Source organism: Pteronotus mesoamericanus, unplaced genomic scaffold, assembly GCF_021234165.1.
Source record: "Pteronotus mesoamericanus isolate MK-2021 breed Mesoamerican mustached bat unplaced genomic scaffold, CSHL_Meso_final contig_702, whole genome shotgun sequence".
In the NCBI taxonomy this organism is placed as follows: Eukaryota; Metazoa; Chordata; class Mammalia; order Chiroptera; family Mormoopidae; genus Pteronotus; species Pteronotus mesoamericanus.
The window spans coordinates 1,839,412-1,863,941 of NW_026555239.1; the positions used below are offsets into that span (position 1 = coordinate 1,839,412).

Below are 24,530 nucleotides of genomic sequence, written 5' to 3' on the forward strand. Positions count from 1 at the left end.
GCACTGATGTTTCTCTATCCCTTCCTCTCTCCCTTGCTCTCTAAAAAGCAATGAAAAAATGTCCTCAGGTAAGGATTTACAGAAATAAAAACAGTAAACTTCCAAGAAAAAATCTATCCAGGATCATCCAACCTTTTAGCGTCCCTGGGCCACACTTGGACAGGAAGAGTTGTCTTGGGCTACACATTAAATACACAAACACTAACAAAAACTGATGAGCAAAAAAAGGTTTTAAGTAAATTTACGGTTTTGTGTTGGGCCGCATTCCTAGCCATCCTGGCCTGCATGTGGTCTACCAGCTGCTGGTTGGACACCCCTATTAGACTGTTTCGGTCAAGTGCTCACACCTCCTCTGATCGCTTTGGCAGTGCTGTTGGATGTTGTGATTGGCACAGCCCCGGTCTGTGCTTGCCTAGAATCAATCAGCTAGGCTCTGGAAGATGAAGCCATATAAATAGTAACAGCTTCCCAGAACCATGCAGTTGGAAAGAGTGAGTAAAGGAAGCAAGTTTCAAAATGTGTGGGGTCACTGTGGCAGGGAGATTGCTGTTTTACAGATGCCCAGAAGGAGGGAGAATATGAAGTAAGTAAAATGGTAGTGATTTTTTACTGTGGCATGAATGTGACTTTTATTTACTTTTTTTAATTTGTTGTTCATCTAATTTATCTAACAAATGTTTATTGAGAGACTAGAGTGCCAAAGATGCAGAGAAAAACAAGATCCATTTGAGTCTAGGGGACTCAATTGGCTAAAAAAGGGAAAGGGATAAAAATGTTGAGGTAAGTTCTTTGACAGACTTATTCACAGGACTTAATAGGAGCATAGAGAACCTCAAATAAAGGCAGAGAAGAGTCATGAAGATGTATTAGTTGTCTACTGATGTGTTACAGATCACCCCAAAACTTAGTAGCTTAAAACAACAATAATCATTTATTATCTCTGATGATTTCTATGAATCCAATTCAGAAGCATCTCAGGAGATTCTGGGTTGTTTGAGTTGAGACTTACCGTATATATAGGACTCTATCTGGCAGATAAGGAGACTATTAGAGACAAAATAATGGAGACATTGGGCAGCTGATAATAAGTAGGCCACCATGTAAGGTAGTTGTGGGATGGTAAGGGAGGAATAGAGCCAGATCATGTAGAACCTCCTGTTGCTAGAATATGTGGCCCTTATTTTGGAGATAATGGCAAACCACTGAAAGAATACAGCAGGAGATTTAGGTTTCAGATTTGCATGAGAAGGATAATGCTGGCAGTAGGAAGCAGCTGGAAATAGGAGATTGGAGTTTGTGAGAAAGGTGTCACCGGAGGAAGGAGTCTGACAGGTGGTTGTGGCAGCTCTGGCAGGGCATGAGATTGCCCAGGAATAGCTCCCGGGGAGAACAGAGGGAGGAGCCTGCAGGCAGTATAGAGACAGGCTGAGGAAGAAAAAACCAGGAAGAATACTACTATTTTTGTACTCTGCCTTCAAAAAAATACTCATATTTTCTTTCTTTTTCTTTTTTTTTTACATAATTTCCTTTTTTTTTTTCAATATAAGGAAATCAAATATATACTCACCTCAGACTGTCTATCCCCAGCTAAGAAATTTAATCTTTACTAAACCAGTCTTCAAACCCACCCTTTCCCATTCTTATCACTGGTATTTCTTTTTTTTTTTTAATTGAATTTCTTGGGGTACACTGGTTAATAAAATTACATAGATTGAGGTGTACAATTCTATAATAACATTATTTGTAAATACTTATATATATTTTCCCTCATTTTCCAGTAAAGTGTTCACATTCTATGGAGCATTCATTGTCTGATTTTACTTTTTCAGGCGTCTCTAGCAACCACATTATCGTCTCACTCCAGCCTTTCTGGGGCTTTTCTGTCCATGTGCCTCCCTCGCAGTTTGTTATCGGTAGCTTTCAGTGTCCTGTCATTTTCTTGTGCAGAAAAGTAGACTTCAGGATCTCAGAGGCCTCCTGGAATACAAATATTTTTGCTTTTGCTGCTTACAGCTTTCATGCTCTATGGAAAATATGTGACCACCTGTGCAGAGGGGTGAAAAAAGCTAAGAGACAGAAGAGGTTAGGGTTGGATGAAGGAATGGATCTTTATCAAGAGCTCCCGCCTTCCGCCCCCCAGTGGTTTACATTGACATCTGATGATCTTTGCTTTGTGAACAAAATTTGTCTTTTAGGAAATGTGGATCTACAAACTAGGGACTGACACCTTTAAGCATGTAAATTTAATTTTTAAAACTTCTTTCTAGAGCACCTCAAAGTCGCTTGCATCTGTCCTGTTTCTCAAAAGTTTCTGCCTGTCTGTACTTCTGTGACTACAGCAGGGCAGCTGGTGACGTGGCGAACTCCTCAGCTGCTTCTGCAGGCTCCCAGATGGCTGCTTTCAGGATGGTTTCCATAGTGACCAGCAGCAGGAAAAACCTGCCTGCCCAGCGTAGCTGATACCAAGTCCAGCTGCTGTTGAGACTCAGGGCAGTTGATGGGAGAAGCAGAGACTCCTTAAAACATAACCAGAATCTGACCATTTCTCAGCGGTCCCTCTGTAGCAAAGCCAACAAACACCATTCCCACCTCTTCTGCCTTGCTGTCTCTGTACTATGGCCAGAGAGAGCTTTGAAAATGGAAGTCAGATTTGGGTTCACCTCTGTTTAGAACCCTCCTATAATGTTCTAACTCACAAGAATAAGATCCAAAGTCTGTCCCGCTCTGTAAGGCCCTCCGTGACCCCTGCTGCCTCTCCCACCGTCCCCTTCCACTCTTCTTCCAACCTCAGCCCACCGGTGGCCTTGTTGCTTCTTTGTCCAGCCAAATACACTCCTACCTTGGAGGCTTTGCATTTGCTCTTCCTTCTGCCAGTATTCCCTTTTCCTCCAAAAGCCATGTAACGTGGTCCCTCACTTCCTTTTGCTTTGGTCTTTGCTCAGACATCACTTCATACTCAAAGAGCTCTTCCTGACCTTTTCATGTATATAGCCCCTCCTTTCTGATACTCTCTGTACCTTCCCCTTGCTTTATTTCTCCATAGTACTGCAGTGGTCACGACTGACCACTGCATATTTATATTCATTGTCTGATTCTCTGCTCTAATGGGGCCAGGACTTTTGTTTTTCCCTGTTGCGCCTCAGCCTAGTAGACTGTGCCTGGAGCATGGTGGTGCTCAGTAATTGTGAGGTGAATGAATGGGTGGGAGGCAAGCTAAGGTCAGGAAGGGAAGCTGCTTAGTGAGAATTCTCTTCCCTGCTCCTGGGTCTTCCAAAGCAGAGACAGCTCATTTCCTTCACTGCAAGCAACACCTGCTTCCTTCACTTTCTTGGCCCTTCTAGAAGGAACAACCAAATTACTGCCTGTGGGTGTGGATAAGTCTTGTAATCGCAAGTGGCATATGTTACTTTGAACCAAATGGAATTATAATTTTTATAGTTTATAGTGGATGAATATCAGCGATATCAGATGGCTTTAGTGTATCTCAAGTAGAAGGCCCAGATACTAACAATAACTGTCTAGAAATTATTAGGACTACTGCTAATGCCTGATGCTTACTGAGTACTTGTGTGTCCAACTGTGTGCTAAGGGCCGTGTTTGCATTCTCACTTAATCCTCATAACCACTGTGAGATGTAGGTGGTGTTATTCTATTTTATGGATAAGAAAACTAAGATTTAAGGAGGTGAAGTGAACTCGCCCAAGGTTATACTAAGTGGGGAACAGCAGAGCTGGGACTTGAATCCACGTCCGTCTGCTGGGAGATGTCTTCACTTTAACTGCAGTTCTCTGGCCTTTGCCTGAAGGCAGAGGTGGTGCAGAGAGTGAGCTCTGAACCCCCCCTAAGGCTGGGGCTGCAGCGATGTGCATAGTAGAGCACTGGGTTATTTCCCAGCGCTGTCTAAGCTAGTGGCCCTGTCACCATTTCATTGTGGGGGGTGGGGGGAGGGTGTGAGTCCAGTGTTGTGGAAGGGCACAGTTGCTGGAGTCCACCTGGATAACCGGGGGTCTCTTCTAGGCCTATTTTCTTGTGTATAAGGAATAGAGAGATCTACTTCAAAATAGCTTGTGGGGATTGAATGACATGATTTGAAGACCAGCTCAGTCCCTTTAATGTAAAAATATGTAATGCTCAGTCCAGCACAAAAGTCTGATTTGCATCACTCCCCGCATATCTGTTATACTGAAGGAAGACATTACATTTTCATTGTTATCCTCAACAGGACAGACCAGCTGACCTGTTAGGGACATGGGTTCTGACATCTGGTTCTCTGCCAGGGTTTTTCTGGAAGCAGGAGGGAATGGCTCTCCCAGCTGGGTACCAAAGTCTCCATTGTGGTCATTTAACCCAAACTTGGCATGGTCAGAGTGTGTCTGAGGACAGGAGGAGAAATTCATGACCCAGCTTAGCCCCACTTAGGAACTCCAAGATGACTCCTTTGCCCCCAAATTTATAAGTACATCTTTAAAGAGAACTGGAGTTTTTCATGTGCCCATTTTTCCAACTATGCTTGAGTTGAGGGCCCTCAGAGTGATGGGTTCTCCCAGCTCCCCTGAAGTGGTTGTTTGATTTTCCTTTTTTTCTTCTTTTTTTTTAAATCACTCATAGGACCCTTCTAGTTTACTCCGAATCCCCAACCCCAGAATTCTGTGGCAGGTAGTGCGGAGAAGACTAGCGGGCTCCTGTGGCCCAGAATAGCGACTAGCACCTCTAATTTCCTGCCACCCGAATAATGGCAGAGGAGGTTTTCATTCAGGTCTAGGTAAATATGATTTCAAAAACTGTAAGGCACCTTGTACTAAATATTTCAACCATCCCTCCTGTTGTCCTCATGTTTATTTCATGGAGTCAGATCTTTTTACTCCATGATTACAGGTAAAAGGCTTAAAAATCAGAAAAATTCTGAAAAAACCACCCCCAATATGTGTTTCTGTTGAAGCACAAGTGGGTGGGTGATAATAGAGTCTTCTGGTTCTCAGAGAAGCAAGTTAGAAATAGGAAGTTAGAAAGCCAGAGGGAGCCCCTAGTGCTGACTTTTTCTTATGTTTTTGAGATATAATTTACATGCTATAAAATTTACCATTTTAAGGTATATATTTCAGTGGTTTTAGTATTTCATACTGTTGTGCAACTGTCACCTCTGTGCAATTCTAGAACATTGATCATCTCCCCAAAGAAGCCTCCATACCCACTAGCAGTCAGCCTGCGTTTCCCCTCTCCCTGGCCCTTGGTAGTCACTGATTACTTTCTGTCAGTGGAAAGTCTGTTTGTGGATTTGCCTCTTCTGGACATTTCATTTAAATAGAATCATATGATATTCATTCTCTTCCAACTGGCTTTTTTCACTGAGCATAATGTTTTAAAGGTTCATCTATGTTAGAGCATTATCAGCACATCCCTTTTTACAGCTGAGTAAGATTTCATTATATGGATATTCCATACATTTTGTATATCAGTTCATCAGTTGTTAGACATCTGGATTATTTCTACTTTAGGCTGTAATGAATAATGCAGCTACGAATATCCATGGACAAGTCTTTGTGTGGATATGTGCTTTCATTTCTTTTGGGTGAGTAATCAGGAGTGGAATTGCTGTTTAACCTTTTAAGGAACGGCCAGACTGTCTTCCACAGCAGCTACACCATTGTGCATTCCCGGCAGCAATGTCCAAGGGTTCCAGTTTGTTCCCAGACTCACAAGCATGTGTCATTGTTTTAAAAATTTTTTTAAATTTATTGATTTAAGAGAGAAAGCGAGAGAAGCATCAGTTTGTTGTTCCACTTATTTATGAAGTCATCAGTTGATTCTTGTATGTGTCCTCACCAGGGATCAAAAGCACTACGTTGGCATACCAGGACGATGCTCTTAACCAACTGAACTCCCTGGCTGGGGCCCTCATTATCTTTTTGATGATAGGTATCCTCCTGGGTGTGAAGCGGTATCTCATTGTGTTTTTGGTTTGCATTTCTCTGATGACTAAAGATGTCAAGCATTTTTTACCTGCTCATTGGCCATTCACATCTCTTTTTTTGGAGAAATGTATATTCAGATCTTTTGCCCATTTTAAAAATAGGGCTACTTGTCTTTCGATTATCATTGAGTCCTTAATTTTTAAGCAAACAAAAGAGGGGAGGAGGCAGGGGTTTAAACAGTGACAGGGGAGATCTGAATTTGATTGCAATTTCTTTGTTTCCCAGCTGTATGGTTACTGAAAAACGTGGCAGAGCAGACTGTTGGAGGAAGTAGGATGTGTGAGTGTTGGGTGAGTGTGGGTATTGACTTAGGAGCTAAGTTGTAGTTTACCTAAAGGATTCCTCAAAGATTCTGTCTCAGGGAAACCTATTCACAGAGGTTTTGTTGGTTGCTGGGTTTTATTTTCTTATTTAAGAAATATTTGCCTGCGCCTAGGGCTTTACGAGGTCCGTATGTATGATTCTCTCCTTCCTTAAGATGGGAACTGACGGGATACTCCTCCTCGGTCACAGAGCTGTTGAGAACATGGGTTTTGTAGCTTCTTCAAAGTGTATCCTCTCTCAGTGAAATGTTCAGAAAAGGAGACTTTTTAAAGTGTGATTTATCCTTCCCTTGTTGAACAGTAGCCAGGACTTCCCTCCCCGCTGCTTCTGGGCCAGCAAAATCAGAGTGGTGGGTGGAAAGGACCCCCAGCAGGGGCTGCTTCTGAATGACTTTCCCCTTTGCTTTCCTGCCAGGGCAGAGGTTTTGGACCAGATGAAGCCTGAGGAGCCTTCCAGCTGTAAGATATTAGGATAGAAAAGCTTCTACATCTGGATCTGTCGAAGACTTGCCTCACCTCTTCACACAATGTCAGGTGGGAAGCAGGGACCTGGGCTTGGAAATGGAGTGAGAGTCTCTGTGGAATGAACGGAGGCTTTTACCCAGGAGGCCTTGTTTGTTTTTCACACACTTCTGAGGGTCAGGACCATCCAGGTAAGAGGTGGAGGAAGGAGGAAGTCTTCTGACTGAGCCTGGGAGAGCTACAACTGCCTTCTCAGCTTCAGCTCTCCAGTTTTCCTGAGTTTCTGGCCCCTTCCCTCCTTCCAGCTCTAAATCCTCTTGGTGGAGGAAGAGGCAAGGAGCAGGAGTTTGGTGGTGTTTGTAACATGTTCCTTTTTTATCTTTTCCTTGCAGAAATACGCACACTTCAGGGTTTTTACCTCTGCCTCTGCCACTTTAGATGGTGCAGTCAGTCCCCTTATGCTGGAGCTCTTCAATTTTCCCGAATGCTCTGCGTTGTTTTCATCTCCTATTCTTGGTTTTCCTTGATTCCAGGAAGCCACATACCTTCTGCCTCTGGTCCCTTCTCAGCCCTGACTCCAAGCATGTGGCCCCAGGAGATCCTGGCCAAGTACACACAGGTACAGCAGTTGCAGCCAGGCACCAGTGGTTGTGCTCCTGAGTTGTGGTGCCAAAGGGGACCTGCTGCTGGCAACTGCACCCTATTTACACAGTCAGAGGCCACCATCAGAGATGGCATTTTAGCTCCACGTCCTCTGTGAAATCAGTCATTAGGTTGGAGTATTATGGCACTCTGCACTCAGTATTATTGGAACTTAAGTGCATAAAACACATTCCTTGCATTGATCTGCTTTTGTTTGACCTCTGGGAAAAAAAAAACAAAATGCTGAGAGAATTCAAGAAGATAGTGGCCCCTGTAGCTGAATGATGAACACAGAGGCTTCAGAGGGAGGGTGGCCTTTGATCTGAGTCTGAAAGGTGGGTGGAGCTTCAGCAGGCTGCAGCATCATGGGTGGCATGTTTCAGAGCCTGTGGTCCCAGACTGGAGGCTACATGACCGACTCCTCCTTATCCTGGGTCTAGAAAGAAGAGTCAGCGGAGCAACCAGAGTTCTGCTATGATGAGTTCGGTTTCCGGGTGGACAAGGAAGGTGAGATTGAGTCCTTTGTGTGTAATCTTGCAGGTGTTCTCGGGGAAGACTCCAGTTTCAGTGACTCATTATGCAGTTGATCCACGCAGTTTAGTTGACCTGCGCCGTTCAAACCCAGATTGTTCAACGGTCAGCTTGCATTTGGCAGTCTGTGTATGCAGAGAGCCGACGGAAGTTATGCATAGATTTTTGGCTGAGAGGGCAGACAGTTCCCCTAACCCCTGCATTGTTCAAGGATCAGCTGTGTATAGAGACGTATTATTTTTTTAGATTAATTTTATTAATATTTATATGATAACAAAAGCAATGTTCCTTACAGAGAAGTTGAAAAATACAGAAAAGTACAAAGATTAAAACCAGTTAACCTAAAGATAACTGCTGACATTTTAGTGTATCCTTTTCTGGCCTTGTGTTTGTATCTATATACTTCTTATACATGGTTTTTTTTAACCTTTAAAATTTTAAAAAATTTTTAATGGCAGTTGACTTTCATTGATATTGTATTAGTTTCACGTGTACAACATAGTTGTTAAACATTTATGTAACTTATGAAGTGATACCCCCAATAAGTCGAATATCCACCTGGCATCATACATAATTACTATAATATTTTTGACTATGTTCCCTATGCTGTACTTTACATCCCCATGATTATTTTCTAACTACCAATTTGTACTTTTTTAAAAATTAGTTTTATTGGAGTGACATTGGTTAATAAGGTTAGATAGGTTTCAAGTGTACATTTCTATGATACACAATCCATATATTGCATTGTATTCCCACCACTCAAAGTCAAATCATCTTCTCTTACTATATATTTGGCTCTTTTTACCCTTTTCCACTCCTCCCTTATGCATGTTTTTGTATTGCTCTTATATTGTAGTATTATACCATGAGCATCTTTTCTGTCAGTTAAGATCTCTTTAAAAGCATATTTTTTTCCAGTGGCTGCATAATATCCCATTATAGTGGCTTTATCATAATATTCTTACATGCTTCTGTAAGTGGGCCTGCAGGTCATTTCCATTGTTTCCTATTGTAAATATACATGCTGGTTCCTGAGTGGACTGTTGGGAAGGCCAGGCTCTAGACCCCAGGATGGCCTGTCACTAGGATATAGCTGTGACTAGAAGATTTTAATGGACCAAAAAACCAGTCATCTTCAGGTCATTCCTTTTTCCAGTTCTGACTAAGTTTTCCTTGTTCCCAAGATGGCAGGCAGATATGTGGAAGTCAAAAGCTGGGTCTGAGAGGAACTCAGGGAACTTTCTAGTAAAATGGAAGTACTCTGTATCTTGATGGGGAGAATATTTAGATATTTGTTCACTGATACCAAAATATACACTTAAAATTTGTGCATTTTGCTGTATGTAAATTCACTAAAGGTGAAGTTTGAGAAGGCGGGGACTGAGTGTATGGTGTTAGGGAGTGGAAGGATGAGGCTGTCTGAGGGGCTGGCTCAAGGCAAGGCCGCCAGGGGGCTGAGAGCGCCTCGTCCACGTTCCCTTGAGCATTTCAGAAGGCCAGCTGCTTCCACTCTCCACTGTTGCATCTCCAGTGCCTTGGACAGAACTGGAGGTGATCTTGGCCTTGTGGAGTTTCCTGGCAATAAGTAAACAAACATATCATATGCTGGGGGCAAGGAGAGCTATGAAAAAAATCAGGAACTAGAGAGGAGGGGAGGTGGATTGTACATAAGGTGGGGAAGGAGGGCTTCTTTTCAAAGGCAGAGACATTTGATCAAAGAATGGGAGGAGGCGAGGCGGTGAGTATAGCCGAGGAAGGGGAACAATAAGTGCAAGGGCCCTGGGCGGGAGTGGATTTGGTGGGAAATAGCTGGAGTGGAGGAAGCAAGAGGAAGGTGGGAGATGGGACAGGGAGAAGACAGGACAGGAGGAGATGGGTCCCAGAGCCTTCTGCATGTCAGAGGGGGGAACTAGAGCGCTCTGAGCAGGACTTGATCTGACTTGTGTCACTCTGACTGCTGTGCGGAGGGTTGCTTTTAGAGAGGTTGGAGCAGGACAGGGAAGAAGGCTGGGGCAGGAATCCAGAAGAAAGGTGATGGCTTGCACAGAGGCAGTCGTCAGAGGTGGCAAAAGGGACAAGATCCTGCCTGTGCTCTGAAGGCCCAGCCAACGGTGTTTGCTGGTGGATTGACCATTGCGTAGAAGTGGAGGAGAAACCACAGGTGGTTCCAAAGTTTAGGTCTGAGTGTCTGGAGGATGGATATGGGTTTGGATCTGGGGGAGATCCTGGAGGTACAGTTGTGGGGGAGAGTAAAGAGCTTGGGTTTGCTGGTCCAGGTGCTACTTAGAGCCATGGTAAGGTTTCAGTGATGGATCTGGGCCCTAGACTGAAAGCCCAGAGACATGTTCCTTTCTTCCCACTCACCACCCTGTCCCTGGGTGCTCTCCTGGCAGATGGGGCTGACCCCACTTCCAGCAGACTGCCAGCTGTGTCTCTGATGGAGGACCCTCCACAACGGCTGCGGTGGCAGGCCCACCTGGAGTTCACCCATAACCATGACGTGGGCGATCTCACCTGGGACAAGATTGCCATCTCCCTGCCCCGCTCAGAGAAGCTCCGCTCCCTGGTGCTGGCCGGCATCCCACACAGCATGAGGCCACAGGTGAGGCCATGGAGGCCGAACGGGCTGCAGAGGGCTCAGGTGTCCCACCAAAGACTGAGTGCTTGTCGGCTCCTCCCTGCAGCTGTGGATGCGGCTCTCAGGAGCCCTGCAGAAGAAGAGGAACTCGGAGCTGTCCTACCGGGAGATTGTGAGGAACAGCTCCAACGATGAGACCATTGCTGCCAAACAGGTGAGCTGGGGGGCACAGGGGCCCTCAGAAACCATGGGCGGTCCTGCAGGCAGCGGGTGGTCTGCCTGGTGTTACAGGAGCCCCCTTGTTGGTCACTCCTTGGCAGGAGTGGCTGCAGAGAGCCAGCAGCTGCATGGCAGCCCTGGGCGATCCTTTCACCCAGAGATGTGTGTGTGGAGCAGTCTGGCTCCTTTCTGGGTTCTCTGTAAACAGCAGGGAGAATTGTCAAAAAGGCCATCTAAGCCATTTAACTGGATGCACATTAGAATCACCGGGAGATTTTAAGTACAGATTTCCATGCCTCATTCCAGAGATTCTCATTCCATAGTTCTGCCCTGAAGCCCAGGAATCTGTCATTCTTTTCTGTAAATTCCCCATGTGAATCTGGTAGAATCAGTTACACACTAGCTGGGCCCTAATCCTGAAGGGAAGAGGTCAAGGAATCCCCATTCCTGGGAGAAGCCCGCCTGGGATGTACCCAACACACAGGTCTCCCAGCCTCTCTCCCAGGTTTTGGGGTGTCAACGGCATGGAGGGTATGGACCCACAGCCTTCAGCTGTGCCTCACAGGGTTCTGTTATGTGTGGGCTGCTGACAGATTGAGAAGGACCTGCTCCGCACCATGCCCAGCAACGCCTGCTTCGCCAACGTGAGCAGCATCGGGGTGCCCCGCCTGCGCAGGGTTCTCCGAGCACTGGCCTGGCTCTACCCAGAGATTGGCTACTGCCAGGGCACGGGCATGGTAAGCACAGCTCAGGAAGGGGAAGGGGTGTCCCCAAGGGTGCTCTCCAGGCTTCTAGGGGCAAATAATCTCACCGTCTAGGGCAGTAGCACAGGAAGCAGGGGCGGAGGCGGGAGTCCCCAAGTAGGGCCAGGGCTGCCAAATAGGGTGGTTCTAAGTCTGAGAAAGGCAAGTGGTCTGTAACATGACCCTCCGAGCGGGTACTGCTTTTTAATTCATGTGGAGACCTGGGTCGAGGCCCGTTGTCCCCCTGCCCTGGCCAGGTGGCCGCCTGCCTCTTGCTGTTCCTGGAGGAGGAGGACGCCTTCTGGATGATGTGCGCCATCATCGAGGACCTGCTCCCTGCCTCCTACTTCAGCACCACCCTGCTGGGCGTCCAGACAGACCAGCGGGTCCTGCGCCACCTCATCGTCCAGTACCTGCCTCGCTTGGACAAGCTACTCCAGGAGCATGACATCGGTAAGGGCCGCCTTTCCTCTTCTCTGCAGTCAAGGGTGGACCTGAGGCCTCCTGACAGAGCCTGCAGAGGACACGGCAGCCGGCTGCGGCGGGGTGAGGGTGGGGGTGTGGAGAAATGAACTCTTGATGATGGCTGATCAGTGGACACAGAAAAATGCAATCTTTGTTGCCCTTGATCTGTGACGCCCTGACACCTGTCTCCCTTCCCTTAGAGTGGGGCGGACCTCTTGCTGCTTTTTGGGAGACATTTTTCACCTTTCTGTCAGCTCAGGTGCCCGGGTGCCCCTTCTCTCATACTGTTTCCTGTCACTGTCTCTGGTTTGTCCACAGAGCTGTCCCTGATCACGTTGCACTGGTTCCTCACGGCCTTCGCCAGCGTGGTGCACATCAAGTTGCTGCTGCGCCTCTGGGACCTGTTTTTCTACGAGGGTTCCCTGGTGCTCTTCCAGACCACGCTAGGCATGCTATGCCTCAAGGTGCTGCTGCACCCCCGTCCCACCCAGGGCCACACTGCCCAGCTTCCCAGCTGAAGGCTAGGAGCCCTGTGTCCCAGACACAGCAGTCCTGGTGCCCTTTCTCTGAGGGATGCGGGGGCGGGGGGGGGGGGTCCAGGCTTCAGCATCATGTAACCTAAGCACTGGCCCCTCCTGAGAGCTACTGCAGGGTCAAGGGGTTGTCTCCTGTGGCCAGGGACTCCTTGTGCTCAGCCGATCATCCTGGGAAGTCACACATGCCTAGGCATGGTAATTGGGCAGTGACTCCCTGCTCCTTCCCCTCACGTGGCTCAGGAGGAAGAGCTGATCCAGTCAGAGAACTCGGCCTCGATCTTCAACACGCTGTCAGACATACCCTCCCAGATTGAGGATGCGGAGCTGCTGCTGGGGGAGGCTATGCGGCTGGCGGGCTCCCTCACTGACGTGACCGTGGAGACCCAGCGCCGCAAGCACATGGCCTACCTCATTGCAGACCAGGGCCAGCTCCTAGGGACCAGCACCGCCACCCACCTCTCCCAGGTGGGCCTGTGAGGGAGGAGGCCCTGTCTCACCCACAGCATAAGGAACTTTTGAGGAAGTCCAGAGGGCGAGCCAGTCCCTGTCTGCCGCCCCATCCCCAGCTCAGCACCCAAGGCCAGGCACTGCCAGCAGGCCACGGCTGTGGACGTGCAGTTTGGGTGTAGGGCAGACCCAGCTTTGAACTGACATTTCTGATGAGGTAGCACGCCTGGGAGGCCCTGGGCCGTCCCATGGAAGGGCTCAGTTCCCTTCCTCCCGTGCCGAGGTGCTGACCGCTCTCGTGCCTGCAGGTGGTTCGACGCAGGACCCAGCGGAGGAAGTCTGGCATCACCTCCCTGCTCTTCGGTGAGTACTGTGCCACAGGCAGCTGGGTGCAGCTTAGTGGCTCCCTTCTGCCAACCAAGTCTGATAAGCTTTTGGAGCGGGGGGTGGGGGGTGGGGGGCGGCGAAGATCGGTGTGTGTGGGCAGGACCACCATCCTCACACTCGGGGATGGACTGAGCTTCCTTGCAGTTTGGAAGGGGGCTGGGCAGGAGCCATGGCTGCCATAGCTCTCTGGGCCTCAGGGGAGGATGACCTGGAGGCGCTCAAGGCCAAGAACATCAAGCAGACAGAACTACTGGCTGACCTCCGAGAAGCCATCCTGCGTGTGGCACGCCATTTCCAGTGCACTGACCCCAAAAACTGTAATGTGGTAAGTTGTGGGCTCCCGGTCCTGTGTTGTGCCCAGGGGCTTGACTTGGGGATTTTTTCTCCATCCCCATCCTGAGGCACCTTCCCCTTGGTGGGCCTTCCCACTGTTCTGGCAGGAGCTGACCCCAGACTACAGCATGGAGAGCCACCAGCGGGACCATGAGAACTACGTGGCCTGCTCACGCAGCCACCGGCGCCGGGCCAAAGCCCTGTTGGACTTTGAGCGACATGACGACGATGAGCTGGGCTTCCGCAAGAATGACATCATCACAGTGCGTAGGGCGAGTCTCGGGAGTGGGTGCTCAGAGGCAGGTGGAGCCTGGTTGCCAGGAGCAGGTGCCATTGGTCCTGCCACCTGCTGGCCCCAGGGCTGCAACAGGTTATCCAGCTTCACCCAAGCCCTCTCCCTGCTGAGAATTTCCATCAACCTGGCTGAGGATGAAACCAGGCGGTGTGAGCCACTGGGCCTGGGCAACCAGAGCTGTTGTTTTCCTCTGCAGATCATTTCTCAGAAGGACGAGCACTGCTGGGTGGGGGAGCTGAATGGCCTGAGAGGTGAGGCCTTGGTCTGATCTCCAGCTGGCGGAGGTGGGCTGGCAGTGAGGCTGGCCACTCTTTGCTGCATCCCTCCTGCCCTGCCACCCCTTGCCACCAACTGGGCTGAGCCTGTCCTCAACACCATGGGGAGAAGTGTGCGTACACCAGACTCCTCATAAGACCCTGCCTCTCCCACAGGTTGGTTTCCAGCCAAGTTTGTGGAAGTCCTGGATGAACGGAGCAAAGAGGTAAGTGGGACCCAGGGCGGGGCTGCCTCTAGGAGCTGCTGCCGCCTCCACCCTGGCGAGGCCTGCACCCTCCTAGTCAGGGCCTGTGTCCTGACCAAGGTCTGGCTTGTGTCCGTGGATGTGAGGACAGGGAATGAGGGTGGCTGGTGTGGGGCTGGGGCCTCTCAGACCCTATCCCTGACCATCAGTACTCCATCGCGGGGGATGACACAGTGACGGAGGGGGTCACGGACCTTGTGCGAGGGACCCTCTGCCCAGCCCTCAAGGCCCTGTTTGAACACGGACTCAAGAAGCCATCCCTGCTTGGGGGTGCCTGCCACCCCTGGCTGTTTATTGAGGAGGTGAGTCAGCAGCTGGACCCACCTTCCCCAATGTCCTTTTCCCCAAGCCCCTGGGCTCTGTGGAGCTGGTGGTAGGAGGTTATTGGGTGGTGATAGGTGCTTAGTTGGACCCTATGGCTTTGACCTGGGACCTACCCAGTTGTCCCTGACACTATCCCCTGCCCCCCCAGGCAGCGGGCCGGGAAGTAGAGAGAGACTTCGACTCAGTGTATTCTCGCCTGGTGCTGTGTAAGACGTACAGGTAACTGGGCCCCAGTCCCCTACCCTGGCAGGGTGTCTTGGCATCTTTGTTGGGGGAGAGGGAGCAGCCCAGGCCTGCACAACTGGCAGCTTTGGTTTCCCCCTTCCCCAGGTTGGATGAAGATGGCAAAGTTCTGACCCCGGAGGAGTTGCTCTATCGGGTAAGTGAGCCATGGGTGCAGCCTGGCTCCTGGACTGGCAGCTGTGGGCGCCTGAGTGACAGCCATGTCCTCCCAGGCTGTACAGTCCGTGAATGTGACCCATGATGCTGCACATGCACAAATGGATGTCAAGCTCCGCTCCCTCATCTGCGTGGGGCTCAAGTAAGTGCATCTGCCGCAGACGTGACAGTACACAATTGGACAGGTGGCAACCTGGGCTGCAGCCCTGTTGGGGGAGCAGGGGTATGTGAGCTGGGCCTTCCAGGACCCCCAGGAATTGGACAGGTGGAAGGCGGCAAGGGTGACTCCCAAAGGCCTTTCTCCAGCACAAGACCACCTCTTGTTTTGTGGCAGGGAAGGCTCTTGAGGGTTATATCAAGCACAGATTTTAGCGAAATGACCAGTGAAGGGACTCCCCGGAAGTGAGTCTACTGCAAACTCAGGAGGGGGCCCTTGCCTGAGGGGCCGGGGGCATTTGTGAGACTCAGGCCTGAGTGAATGAGATGCTTCTGGAACTAGGGTGGGAGGAGGAGTGGTTTGCAAGGGAACAAATGTCCCTGAGACAAGCTCAGAATTTGGCTGTAGCCCCACCAGGCTGGTGAGTATGCATGCGCTTCACTCTCGACTGACAAGCAGGGCTTAGGCTCCTGTGCCTGGCAGGAGGCGCTAGCTTTCTCAGATGCAGAGAGGAAAGAGCTGTGACAGGACTGAGGGGCTGAATATAAAGGAGGAGGGGGGACAGGTGCTGGGGATAGAGGAGCCCTGGCATGGTCCTCAGAAGATTCTGTGGATAGCCCACTCCTTCCCCCGCCCCCCCCCCCCCCCCCCAGTGAGCAGGTACTACATCTATGGCTGGAGGTGCTCTGCTCCAGCCTGCCTACTGTGGAAAAGTGGTACCAGCCCTGGTCCTTCCTACGCAGCCCTGGCTGGGTCCAGATCAAGTGTGAGCTCCGGTAAGGACCCTGCCCTAGCGCTGGGCTTCCAGAGCCAGATCCAGGGACCCTGGGGGTAGGGGGCGCAGAAAGAGCCAACCTGCGGGTGTCTGACAGCCTCCCCTTCCTCCCCTCCAGTGTCCTCTGCTGCTTTGCCTTCAGCCTCTCCCAGGACTGGGAACTTCCTGCAAAGAGAGAGGTGGGTGGTTGGGGTTGGTCCTTGGCCCAGAACGTGCCTTTCTCCTAAAGGGACTGCAGTGGGTGTGCTGGCAGATCAATCCAAACACTTCCTGGGTGGCTGGGGCAGGGCTCCATGGTATCGCCCAAGTGCTGGCATGGCCTGTAAAGAACCATTTGGGCTCTGGCCACCCTGAGCTTCCTTGCTGTGTGGCCCAGGACAGTGAAGGGCTTGTCCCTGTGTGCAGGAGGAGAAGAAGCCGCTGAAGGAAGGTGTCCAGGACATGCTGGTGAAGCACCACCTTTTCAGCTGGGACATAGATGGGTGATGCTCTTCCACCAGTGGCCCTGTCATGCCCAGACCTCTGCCAGTCCATCGGCCACCAGAGCAGCTCCTTCCTCTGCAAGAAAACAGCACTGCCCTGCTTTGGGAAAGGGGCTGAGGTGGCCCAGGCCTAACCCAGCTGGAGGATCAAAGAGAGGATACTCAAGCTTTGGCCAGGCACCGTGGTAGGGAGATTGGGGACACCACCCTGGAGCAGAAGGTGGAGGGGGTCCTGGCTCGGTCTGTTCCTCCCAGTGTCTTTATGGAGGGCCTGCACCCCAACTTTACTACTTGTACTGATGATGAACCTCATGAGGAGGTAGCAGGCCACCTGTCAGTTTTCACTCAGGAAGGGAAAGGGGTGGCTAAAGGCTCCTTGGCCTCTTGGGTTTGTAAATAAATTTTCTTTGAGAAACCACTGTCTTTCTGTTGTTGGTCCAGTAGGGGCCATGGAGCTGTATGTCCAAGGTTTGGCCCTTTCTGGAATGGTCTAGAATAGACAGCCTGGCCAGGAAGGTGGGATTGTGGTGTGGTTCCCAGATGCTAGAAGACCTCGGGCCCAGCCATTCCACCTACCTCTTCCATTGATTGAGCAAGGCGGACTAACAAACCGGTGTTTTTGTTTTTATTTTAAAAAGTTCACACAGCTTCCCCACCTCCGTCCCAGCACTGCTTCGGGTGACTCCTTCCCCAGACCTCTGTGAATGATAGTGACAGGCCAGAAGGGAGGCTGGGTCCCAGCACAGGAGGAAGCCATAGCCTGAGGGCCCCTCCTGTCCCAGGGCTGTGGTGGCTGCAGTGAGGCAGCAGGATGGAATGTGGGTAGGGGGCCAGGAAGCACCTCTACCCTTGTGGCACTGATAAGGAGCAGGACAGGTGGGGTACAGGCTGTGATGAGGTGCCTACATGTCAAACACACGTGAAGGGTGGAGCTGGGGACCCCAGAAAAGGTTGTCTCCAGGCCATTCTTTATGTGCACAGGAGGATGGGAGGGAGCTGCGTTCACCTACCGCCCACCCTCTGAAAATATATGTATGTATATGTATGGCGATATATAATATAGAGGTATATACACCTGTACAGAACACGTTTGCTACCAACCACTAAATGGTTACACTACACCAAGACACTAACATGGCAGACCGCCCCCCTGCCCCGCCACCTTCCCAGGAGCCTGGGGTCGGCGTCACCAGGAATGGGGAGGTAAAGGCCCAGCTCATTTCTTCCCTTGCAGGGAAGAGAAGGGAGGGGATTCGTGCCTTGCCCACCTGAGCAAACTGCAGCCAGACAGGTTACCTCCAACCTCACAAAAGGAGGTCAAATAGAACACCCCTGGCCTGTCCAGGTCTCCAGAACCCGGGGGTGGACCCAGAGCTGCTGCTTGGCAGCGTCTCTCTTGGGTGAGCCTGAGCCAGGAAGGGGAAAGCAGGGCCTGTGATTGTCAGGACTCACGACTATGCAGAGGCTGGGTCAGGCAGGAGAGAGCCGAGCTCCCTAGAGTTCCTGAGGCTCCCAACTTCCAGCCCCTCCAGTCCCCTGGCAAACCTGAGAGCTACAAGCAGGAATCCCAATGTAGCTGCAAGTCATGGCCGTCAAGGAAGTCCGTGGAGAAGAGGCTGGGCGCTGCGGTGCTGAGTGGGGCTAAGCTGAGCACAGGGCCGCCTGACGACAGCTCCAGCCAGTCCATGCTGTCCAGGTGGCCATCAGCCAGGTCCAGGCCCATGCTGCTGGGCTCAGGGGCAAAGTGCAATTCCGAAGTGTCCATGGGTGAGGGGGGGTGGTCCAGGATGGCAGAGCTGCTCAGCATCTGGCTATGGAGGTCGTCAATGAGGGAGAGGGGCTCTGGCCCCTCATGTCCACTGGTCAGCAGGGGCAGCCCTGTGCTGCTCTCCAAGAAGTCCTCCAGGCGCCCAGGGAGGGCAGGTGAAGCTGATGGAGGCAGGACAGCCTGGGGAAGCTCAGCAGAGGGTGGGGAGTGTGTGGCCAGGGGTGACCCGCAGGCTGCTGTCGAGGGGGGCTTCTCTTTCCCTGGCAGGGATGGCGGCTCCTTGAAATCTGCTGAAATTTCTGTCAAAGTGAACGGATGTCAGAAACCAGACCTGAATAGGTCCTGAAGTTGGACTTTACCTTACACCATTTATAAAAATTAACTCAAAATGGGTCAAAGATCTAAATTTAGGAACAAAAACTACCAAACTCTTAAAAGAAAACACAAGGAGGAAATACTCATGACATTGGATTTGGTAACAATTTCTAGGTTATGACACCAAAAGCACAGGCAACAAAAGAAAAACTGGACTACAGAAAAATTTCAAACTTGTCACTCCTGAGTGAAAAAACAACCTATGGAATTGGAGGAAATATTTGCAAGTCATATAAATCTGATAAGTGATTCACATCCTTATTTGCAATGAAGAACTATAACTCAACAAAACCCAAGTGAAAAATGGGCAAAGGACTCAGATATTTCTCCAGAAGATACACAAATGACCTATAAGCACATGAAAAGATGGTCCACATCACTAGTCATGAAGGAAATGCAAAACCACTTCACACCCACTGGGATGGCTATAATAAAAAAGTGTTGGTGCTATGGAGAAACCTGAACGCTTGTAGATTGCCAGTATGAATGAAAAGGCGTAGCTGTGGAAAAGCTTTGTACTTCCTCAACAAGGTAAGTATCAAAAGCCTTATGATTCAACAACCCTCAACCCCATTTCTGGGTAAACAACCAAAGTGAAAGCAGGGACTCAAAAAACAGATGCCTACAGACTGATGTGCACAGCAGCATTCCTCCAAGTAGCCAAGAGGTGGAAGCGCAGCTGTCCTGATGGATGAATGGATCAACACAATGGTACATCCATATGATAAAGTATTATTCAGCCATAAAAAAGAAGTTGTGGCACATGCTATATTGTGTATGAACCTTGAGGGCACTATGCTAAGTGAAGTAAGGCAAAAACAAAGGGACAAATACTGTATGATTCCATTCATATGAGGTCCCTAGGAGAGTCAAAATCATGGACAAAGAACAGAACACAATTCTAGAAATGGTGGACAGTGGTGATGGCTGCACAATACTAAATGTACTTAACGCCACTGAACAGTACATTTAAAATGCTCAGAATGGCAAATTTTATGTGTATTTTACAATTTAAAAAAGTTATGAAGAAACAGGTTTGCTCCCTGACCCTACAGGTTTCTGTCCTCCCTCCCACTCTTCTCCCATCCCATCTGGACGCTGCTCACAAGATGACCAGCTCCCTCTGAGTCCGCCTGTCAACCTGCCCAACTGCCATCAGTGAGGACACTGCCAGCCCTACCCGCTCGAATCAAATGCCCTCTTCTGGCATCCATGCCACCTCTTCTCTGGCCACTCCTCACTGGTCCTTTGGGTGCAGGCAGCACTTCCCTCCCCTACTCTGCCGAGTCTTCCGTGCTGGAGCTCAAGGCCGGCTTCCTCTCCACTTCCTGCACAAGCGCTCTGTTCCTGGCCAGCCTCGCCCCTCCCACTTTCAGTTCCTGTCTAGACACTGGGACTCCCAAAGTTCACATCCAGGCCTCTCTAGTTCCCTCTCAGCCCAGCAGCCTCAGTGCCACCTGGCCTCATCAGAAATGCACCTCAGGTCCCACTGCAGACCCCAGCGTCTGGGGAGTCTCCCTAAGATCAGAATCAATGGCCAGCTTTTGAACTTTCTTTTAAATTGAGATAAAAGTCACTATTTTAAAGTGTACCATTCCATGGCTGGGCTCTTCATTTTACCACCTCACTTAACCCTGTCCCTACTGACATAAGGTAGTTAAAAAAGAAATTCCACACTGTCTTCTTGTCTGCTGCCACCCACGAAATCTCCATGCTCCAAACCTGAAGCCAACCCTGCTTGCTGCCCTGTACCCACCCTGCACTCAGGCTCCCTGCCCCCACGCCATCAGGCTGTCCCACTGACAGCGCAAACATGCTGCCCTTTCTTTGCTCTCCTTTGCAGGAAGCCATCTGCAGAGAGCTCTCCAGACCTGCTGCGTCCCACACCTGCTAGCCCCTATTTAACCTACGTAAGCAGGCACTTACCCACGGTAGCACCCTGGCTGAGGTCACTGATGGCCACCAGGTCTTGGGCTCTGTCTTCTCTGACTGCCTATCAGCAGCCCTTGGCTTCAGGACTTCACCCTCAAGGGTGCCTTCCCCACCTTGGCCAACTCTGCTTCGTTCTCCTCTGTTCACCCAGCCTCGTGGCTCTGAATGCCAATGTAGACGCCAACAACTCCCCAATCACTGCCTTGCGCCCGGACTTCACCTGGGTGGCTGTCCACATGATTCCTCCAGTGTCAGGATATAGCTAAGTCCAACTGAGGCTGCACCTTATGCAGGCCCTACACACTCCCTGCCTGAGCCGTCAGTCCCCCAGTCACACAGCTGTATCCTGGTGACTGAGGCTGAAACCCTCACTGCCACCTTTCACTACATTCTTGTCCTCTTGCCGCACTCCTAATCCATATGGAAATCACACTGGTTCTCTCCACAACAGACAATGACTTCTCCACTTCGCTACTACCTCCCAGCGCCTGCCCCCTGGTTTTCTTGCTCCTGCCTTTCCGGCTGAAGCAATCCTGTGCTCAAAGCTGTGGATTCTGGCATCATCCAGAGTCAAAGCTGTTCCACCTCGCACCCACAAGTCCTTGTGATCTGCCCCTGCCCTGACTTCTGACAACTGCACCTGCTCACCGACCACCCACTGTGCACCTGAGGTCCTTCCCTTCCCTCCTTTTCATAGCACTTAGTCCTATCTCAAATGATATAATTTACTTATTTTGTCATTTATGTGCCATACAAAGGCATTCACTATGCTCACTGCTGTGTCCCAGGGCTGCAGGGACAGTGCCTGCCAGGCAGTGGGTGCTGGGTAAACCAAAGGAATGTTGAGGCTACACTCCCCCTCCCCCAGGGTCTTCTCAAGAAGGAGAAGTACCCTGGAGGCAGGGTGCATCTTAGCCCTTGCTGTGTCCAAAGTACAAGGCCTGTTGCCCGTTGAGTGTTCAATAACCAAAGAACAGATTGACCCAGGGAGGGTTTGGAGACAACCTATGGAGAAAGGAGGCAGCTGGGGAGGTAGCTCAAGGGTCTAGACTTTACCTCCACTCTGAATGAGAATGTCAAACAGGTCATCCATCTGTTGACTTGAGGAACCATTTTCCTGTGGGAGAAAAAAAAAGGGGGGGTGGGGGGAAGAGAGAAAAGGTGAAAATCTACAACAGGAGACCTCCAGCCAGGATCAGGGCATAGGCCCCTCCCCTTCTGCCCCTGAGCTGGCAGCCAGACGTAGAGCCCAGAGCCCAGAGGCCTAAGCTGAGGCTCCAGAGCCCATACTCCACTGGACCAGGCCCTGGAATGGCCTGCTCCCCAAGGCCTCTGTGACCTGTACAACAGTGGCTCCTGCCCACCCCAGTCCTCCAGCTGGACTCAGGGACTGTGGAAGCCCAGTGCAGCGGTCTAGGCAGCCACTCACCCTGGCCGGGCCTCAGCCTACCTTCTTCACCTGCTGTCTGGGCTGCCGGTTCACAGCTTCCTCATAGCCAGGCGGCTCCTTCTTCAGCAGAGAAGTGGGGGTCCCAAAGTGGGGCTGTGGCGGGGTCTCCAGGTCCATCTGGGCTGGTGGGCCAGGGGCTGGAGAACCGGGCTGGGACAAGGGCTGGACATGAGAACAGTGAGAGCAACAGTGGTTGGGGTGAAGGAAGCAGCCCAGGGCCCTGCACACTCCAGGAGCACAGGCCAACCTGCCAGCTGCACTGGCCTTCAGGAAGCTTTCAGAGAAGCCCACAGAGAACAGGGATTCGGGTTGGGGGTGGCCCCGACCTCTCACCCTGCAGAGGGTGGGGCCCTGGGCTGGTTCCCCGCTCCTTCCTTTCTGCCTGAAGCTGCTCAGGGCCCATCTCCCATCCTGAGGTGCCTGGTTCCTGTTACTGTCCCCTCCATCCCGGGATTCTGCAGGGCTGAGAAGCCATACAAAGCCCAAAGCAAGCTGGGTGGAGGGTCTGGGCTGTGAGGGTGGCGGCGGCAGCAGCAGAGAGCCAGCTGCGAACATCACTGTGGCATGGGACAGCTGGCCTCTCTGCAGGGGAAGGAGAGGAGTGAAACTCACACCAGGCTCGGCCCCATGCCTCCCCTGCCCTTCCCCAGACATATCTTAGGCCAGAGAGCTGAGCCTACAGCCTCTCCCTGCCCCTTGCTGGGTCCTCATCCCACACCCATGGAGCAGAGGCAGGAGTGGGCCTGGCCTGGGTGGGGGCTGCTCTGGAGCCCTTTGCTGGGGTACAGAAATGTTCCAACATCAACAGCCAGAGGAGGTGTGTGGCCACTGACGGCTCCACCCTCACAGCTGTGGGGTCACGAACAGGTACTTTAACAGTCCCAGGTCTTAATACCCTGTTTGGTGACGTGGGGATGGCAATTTCTCATTTTGAAGGGTTGAAGCGAAGTTTAAAGGAAGCAAGCCTAACCTGCCCAGCTCTGGGGGCTCCTTGTACACAGGGGCTGTCATTAGAAGCACCTTCACACACTCCGGTGTCCTCTACCCTCTCCCACATCCAGGTACCTGCTGAGGGCTCCCGCTGGCCAGGCCAGGGCTGTCTGCATTCGTATTGGTCACGGTGAGGACAAGGTGGGTCCCTGTGGAGTCAGTGATGATGGTGGGAGGCGTGACCCCCTTGGCGAGGCCGGGGCCCGGTGGGCCCAGAAGCAGCTGGGGTGCGGGGGCTGGCTCCGGCTCGGGCAGCGCGGCTTCCTGCTTCACCGCCACCGCAGGGGGCACCAGGGCACAAGTGTCGACGTGATGGGCAGTGGGGGCTGCCAGGCTGGGGCTGAAGGGGGGAGCAGGGCCCAGGGGCTGCTGGCTCAGCTGGCAGCTGGAGAAGCTATTCTCTTGCTTCACTGGGACGCCAAGAGGGGTGGGGGCGGGGACAGGGGCCAGCGTAGGCTGCTGAGCACGCTTCTCCTGCTCCAGCTGCAGCCTGAGCCATTCCACCAGCTGCTGCTTCTGCCGGAGCATGCGGGTCAGCTCCTCGATCTGCTTGTCCTTTTCCTGCAGCATCTGGTCCTTGTCACGCCCCTCTAGCTCTGCCCGCACCCCAGGGCTCACACAGCAGGACCCAGCCCGGGGACCCTCCTCCTTGACGATGATCTGCAGTGGTGAGGCCTGCAGGCTGAGCTGGGTCAGTGGTGATGTCACCATCTCGCCAAAGGTGTCCCCGGGCGTGGAGTTCTCGTCGCCCGTGCTGAGCAGTGAACGCTCTGAGGGAGTAGGAGACACGGGAGGTGTGGAACCTGTGCTGCCAAATTTCACCACGCCATTGCTGGTCACTGTGGCCACTACCACCTCTGCTGGGGCCAGGCCTGCTGCCACCAGGGCAGGCCCCGTGCTTAGTCGGGCTGCGGGGAAGGCCACTACCACCTCGCCAGCCTTGGGCAGGATGGAGGTGGCAGCAGGGACCTTGGGGGCTCCTGGGGCAGGGCTGACTTGTTCTTGGTAGGCACGCAGGCGCTCGATCAGGTCTGTCTTGGTGCCTGAGACAGGCAGTGACCGCAACTTCAGCTCCTGCTTTAGCTCTGCCACCTGCAAAGGGGCAGAGAGTCAGGGCGGCAGGGGATGAAGGGAACTGGGTCCAGGCAAGAGGGCAGCCAGGGCAGGACAAGCTCTTGTGTCTGTTAGGCCTCGTCCATTCAGGGCTCACTGGCCACTTCACACACATCCACCCTTCAACCCTCCCACAGCCCTGAAGGGCAAGATGTGTGCCCCCCAGGCCCAGTCTCCTGTCTTTCTGTGTCCTCAGCATAGCAGTGGCCTAGTCAAAATGCTCCCACCCCCGTGTCTGGGCAGAACATGACCTCAGCTGTCCCCTGCCCTAGCATGAGGCCTGGTGCTCAATAAATACTTAAGGAACTG

General features: G+C 51.6%; 2 protein-coding genes across 3 annotated transcripts in view; one reads left to right on the forward strand and one right to left on the reverse strand.

The window, feature by feature from the left end:
* The first annotated feature begins 262 nt into the window (after positions 1–262).
* On the forward strand, positions 263–16,978 carry SGSM3 (small G protein signaling modulator 3). The gene is made up of 22 exons (XM_054582422.1): positions 263–583; positions 6,711–6,829; positions 7,291–7,376; positions 7,840–7,906; positions 10,327–10,535; positions 10,618–10,725; positions 11,324–11,467; positions 11,731–11,926; positions 12,257–12,402; positions 12,715–12,939; positions 13,230–13,284; positions 13,506–13,633; positions 13,749–13,904; positions 14,133–14,187; positions 14,368–14,417; positions 14,606–14,758; positions 14,929–14,999; positions 15,111–15,159; positions 15,236–15,321; positions 15,990–16,112; positions 16,230–16,290; positions 16,517–16,978. Exons 2-22 carry the CDS (start codon positions 6,823–6,825, stop codon positions 16,595–16,597), a joined length of 2,256 nt encoding a protein of 751 aa, XP_054438397.1. The 5' UTR covers positions 263–583; positions 6,711–6,822; the 3' UTR covers positions 16,598–16,978.
* A 226-nt stretch (positions 16,979–17,204) lies between these two features.
* Positions 17,205–24,530, reverse strand: part of MRTFA (myocardin related transcription factor A) — a 142,315-nt gene continuing 134,989 nt past the window's right edge. For both annotated transcript variants that reach the window (XM_054582420.1, XM_054582421.1), the window contains 4 exons: positions 23,184–24,200; positions 22,119–22,280; positions 21,725–21,785; positions 17,205–18,660 (listed from right to left, as the gene is read on the reverse strand). In XM_054582420.1, coding sequence (XP_054438395.1) covers positions 18,146–18,660; positions 21,725–21,785; positions 22,119–22,280; positions 23,184–24,200 — 1,755 coding nt within the window. In that variant the 3' untranslated portion in view covers positions 17,205–18,145. The remainder of the gene's footprint in view (positions 18,661–21,724; positions 21,786–22,118; positions 22,281–23,183; positions 24,201–24,530) is intronic.

Bases quoted from the DNA above. Each gene is read 5' to 3' on its own strand.
- SGSM3 (XM_054582422.1), top strand. The intron at 7,377-7,839 runs GTACAGCAGTTG...TCCTGGGTCTAG, and splicing joins TCCTGGCCAAGTACACACAG to AAAGAAGAGTCAGCGGAGCA. The intron at 13,905-14,132 runs GTGCGTAGGGCG...TTTCCTCTGCAG, and splicing joins GCAAGAATGACATCATCACA to ATCATTTCTCAGAAGGACGA.